The sequence below is a fragment of the Pundamilia nyererei genome, unplaced genomic scaffold (genome assembly GCF_000239375.1).
Source record: "Pundamilia nyererei isolate P.nyererei 1_Seehausen unplaced genomic scaffold, PunNye1.0 scaffold00299, whole genome shotgun sequence".
Taxonomy (NCBI): Eukaryota; Metazoa; Chordata; class Actinopteri; order Cichliformes; family Cichlidae; genus Pundamilia; species Pundamilia nyererei.
Window position 1 is genome coordinate 495,943 of NW_005187700.1, and position 3,821 is coordinate 499,763.

The 3,821-nt window shown below is 43.0% G+C and overlaps 1 protein-coding gene across 1 annotated transcript in view; it reads right to left on the reverse strand.

Annotated features, from left to right (window-relative positions):
* Positions 1 to 3,821, reverse strand: part of LOC102202267 (NACHT, LRR and PYD domains-containing protein 2-like) — a 76,464-nt gene that overhangs the window by 33,845 nt on the left and 38,798 nt on the right. The window contains exon 9 of the mRNA XM_013915408.1: positions 267 to 440. Coding sequence (XP_013770862.1) covers positions 267 to 440 — 174 coding nt within the window. The remainder of the gene's footprint in view (positions 1 to 266; positions 441 to 3,821) is intronic.

Consider the following 3,821-nt stretch of genomic DNA (forward strand, 5'->3'; position numbering starts at 1 on the left):
GGATGACTGAGAACCTTCACAGACATTTAGATATCTTATGACATTCTTTGTAGGAGCCGCTCTCTATACCAGAACTCTGTTAAGGCAGCTAAAGCAGCTTTCTTATCAGATATTATTGAGACTAACAGCCCCGAATTCTATTAAAACAGACTTTACTATGAAGATCCTCAGTGTGGATCAGTATATCAGCGTTATGTCTGCAGTTTAGTTTCAGCACAACTTTAACATCATATTCATCTCAGCACAACTAAAAAATGGTGACTGACCTCAGAGTTTCAAGCCCACATCCTGGACTCTCCAGAAAACCACACAGATGCTTCACTCCTGAATCCTTCAGGTCATTGGACGTCAGGTCCAGCTCTCTCAGATGAGAGGGGCTGGACTTCAACGCTGCTGCCAGATAATCACAGCTGATCTCTGATAAACCACATTCCTTCAATCTGTAAAAAGAATGAAAGATGTAAGTTTATTAGACAAAGCGTGTGTCCATGTCTGCTTACAAAGACATGTTTAGTGTTGTTGCGTAATGTGGACAGATTCAAGTCCTCCTGGCCGTGCCTGACATCATACCTGAGGGAATAAAAGGACCTGATATTCAGCCTTATGTGTTAAGCGTGTTGAAAATGGTCAGAGAGCTAAACAGAGCCTTTCACTATATGCTAGTAAGTAGATCATCTTTATTCGTAATCAAAGATAAATTTGGATTAAATGGATTATGCTATAATGAACATGCTAATGAAATGTGAACTGAATAAAGACATGAAATGAAATAACCATTGCTTTAGTTAAAGGGGGTCAGAGGTCACAGATGAAGGAAAGTAAGGTGAGGCTGAAGATCAATGAATCTGATGTAAACACCCGATTGATTGATTCGATTTTAGAAAGAAAGGTGGGTGAGTTGAAAGTATAAACTGGGATGCATGGAAGTGTTCTGGGTCGGTCTGCGGCATCCTGTGAGACGAGCAGTTCAAAGGGTTCCAGAAGTCGGAAACTCCAGCCGAGGAGGGAAGGGGAGATTGGCCACAGTGGACTGGAATTACAGACTGCTTATCATCTTCATCATCATCATCATCATCATTGCTGTATTGGATTATAATTCTGAGAAGGATTAGGACTTCCATCAGTGTCCAGATTATAACTTTAAGAAGATGTGGGATCTATCAGTGAATACTGCTCTCCTGATTATTTCCACGAACAAATCTACAGTGCTGGAAGTGTCCCTCTCATCGCCCCAAATGAACTAAATCATCATCACGATAATTTTTAACCCTACAACTGTTTACAACTTGCATAGTTCCCATTTCTGTATAACTGTATACCTCAGATTTCTGTAAAGTTATTTATTTCATATTCTGTATAGTTTTTCACATTTATATCCTGTTCATATCTTGTACATAGCTTGTACTCACTACAGCCTGTACAAACCTATAGTTATAGAATATTCACAACATACTTCATACCGTGTACATTATAACATACCATAATAGACCCATTTCTGTAATATACTTACATATCTATATTATTGCTAATATATATTGTAATATATCTATATCACTAAAGCACTTCTGGATGGATGCAAACTGCATTTCGTTGCCCTGTACCTGTGCATGTGCAATGACAATAAAGTTGGATTCTAATTCTAATTCTAATTCTAATTCTAATTCTAATCAGCTCAAAGTGGGTTGGTTCAATAAGTAAAATTGATGTAATCTGATTATTCTTTTTATTCTTTGCTTTGCTCTTGTCAAACTGCTTTGATAAAATCTGCTGCAGTTTAAACTGAGTATTAATCTATATTAGTGTAAATACCTCTAATAGGTTACTTTGGTCTTTCCAGGTAATATTTTCCCCTGGAGTCTGCGGTCCAGGCTTCTAATCCCAGCTTAACAAGCACTACAAGAGGAGAGCTGCCATATCCTTCCAAGACGCCGGCACAAGTTGTTGCAGCGGCTTATGGCTCTCCGTCTTAGTACTCCTCTCTTTTGTTTAGTTTCCTTAGTTTGTACATCCTTTTAATTTCTTTGTGCACTATTGGTTCTGCTTTCAAAATTCGCTACACCTGCCAGGACCTCACAGACATCGGGGACCTGCACCAGACATTGTTTCGTGGTACTTTCATCGCACTCACATAGCGAGACTGTTACGGCCCTGGCCGGGTTTTGTGGTATTCTATGTCTTTATCTACAGGTCCTTCCTGATTGGCGAGCAGGCCAATTGGTTTTAAAAGATCCCTCAGCAGCAGTGACTGACAGCAGCAGCAGACCTGACCCCCTTTATCTACGTGCATGAAAGCTGGTGCAACAACGAACCTGCTCCCCGAACCTCGAGTACATGTCAGTGAGATGGAATGGTAAATGGACTTATTCTTATATAGCGCTTTTCTACTCTCCCAGAGTACTCAAAGCGCTGTATACAACATGCCACATTCACCCAATCACACCCTTTCTCACACGCACTTTCTCTATACTTAGTGCTTTCTAAGTACATTCACACACATTCACACTCCGATGGATGCATCGAAGAGCAACTTGGGGTTAGTATCTTGCCCAGGGACACTTGACATGCACACTGGAAGAGCCAGGGATCGAACCACCAACCTTCCAATCAGTAGGTGTCCTGCTCTACCTCCTGAGCTACAGCCACCCCCAAGATGCCGGCCTTTTTTTCTACTGAGAGAGTACATTCCACCCAATGGCAACATAAACATGGCGTTCTCCGTCCTGCTGAAACCATTAACAAACAGCAACGGGCCCACCCTGACGGTGTTCACATAATTGCAGGTGACTTTAATAAGGCCGACACAAAGACTGTTCTGTCCCAAAGTTCTATCATCATGTCAAATGTCCCACCAGGGAAGAGAACATTCTAGATCATGTTTACTCCAACATTAAGCATGCATAGAGAGCCATACCCCTCCCCCTCCTCGGCCAGTCCGACCACTTCTCCCTCCTGCTCCCCCCAGCCTGAAAATGCACTTTGCAAACTGCAGGACTACTTCACACAGACAGACTGGGACATAATTGAACACCAGGACCTAGAAGCTTTCACAGGATCAGTACTGGACTACAGTACTGATATCAGTGAACCCCAGGAAGGCTGCCGGTCCAGATGGATTACCTGGCAATGTGCTAAGAGGATGTGCCCAGCAGCTCACCCTCATCTTCACCAGAATCTTAAACCTCTCACTGGATCAGGCAGCCATCCCATCCTGTCTAAATCAGCCACAATCATCCCAGTGCCAAAGAAGTCTCCCATCACTAGCCTGAACAATTAATGCCCGGTAGCTGGTATTCATGAAATGCTTCATGAGAGACTGGTCCTTCAGCACATCAAGGACTTCCTCCCCTCAGAATTCAACCCCTACCAGTTTGCATACCTCGCAAACTGATCCATGGAAAACACCATCGCCATAGCCCTTCACTCTGTGCTGAGTCACCTGGAACAGCGGCAAAGCTATGTGCGAATGCACTTTGTGGACTACAGTTCAGCTTTCAATACAATCATGCCTGGATAAAGAACTTTCTCACAGACTGTAAGACTCGGCCCTCATCTTTCCTCCAATCGCACACTGAGCACAAGCTCCCCACAGGGCTGTGTGCTGAGCCCCCTCCTTTATTCTCTTTATACCCATGCCTGCAGATTGACCCACAACAACATCCTCATCATCAAGTTTTCTGATGACACCACGCTAGTCAGCAGAACAGTGCACCCTGTGTGGGAGGGAGAACTGTGTAGGAGATGCACTGTATCTCATTGTACAATGGTATAGTGACAAAGAAGGAATTCTATTCTATTCTATTCTATTCTATTCTATTCTATTC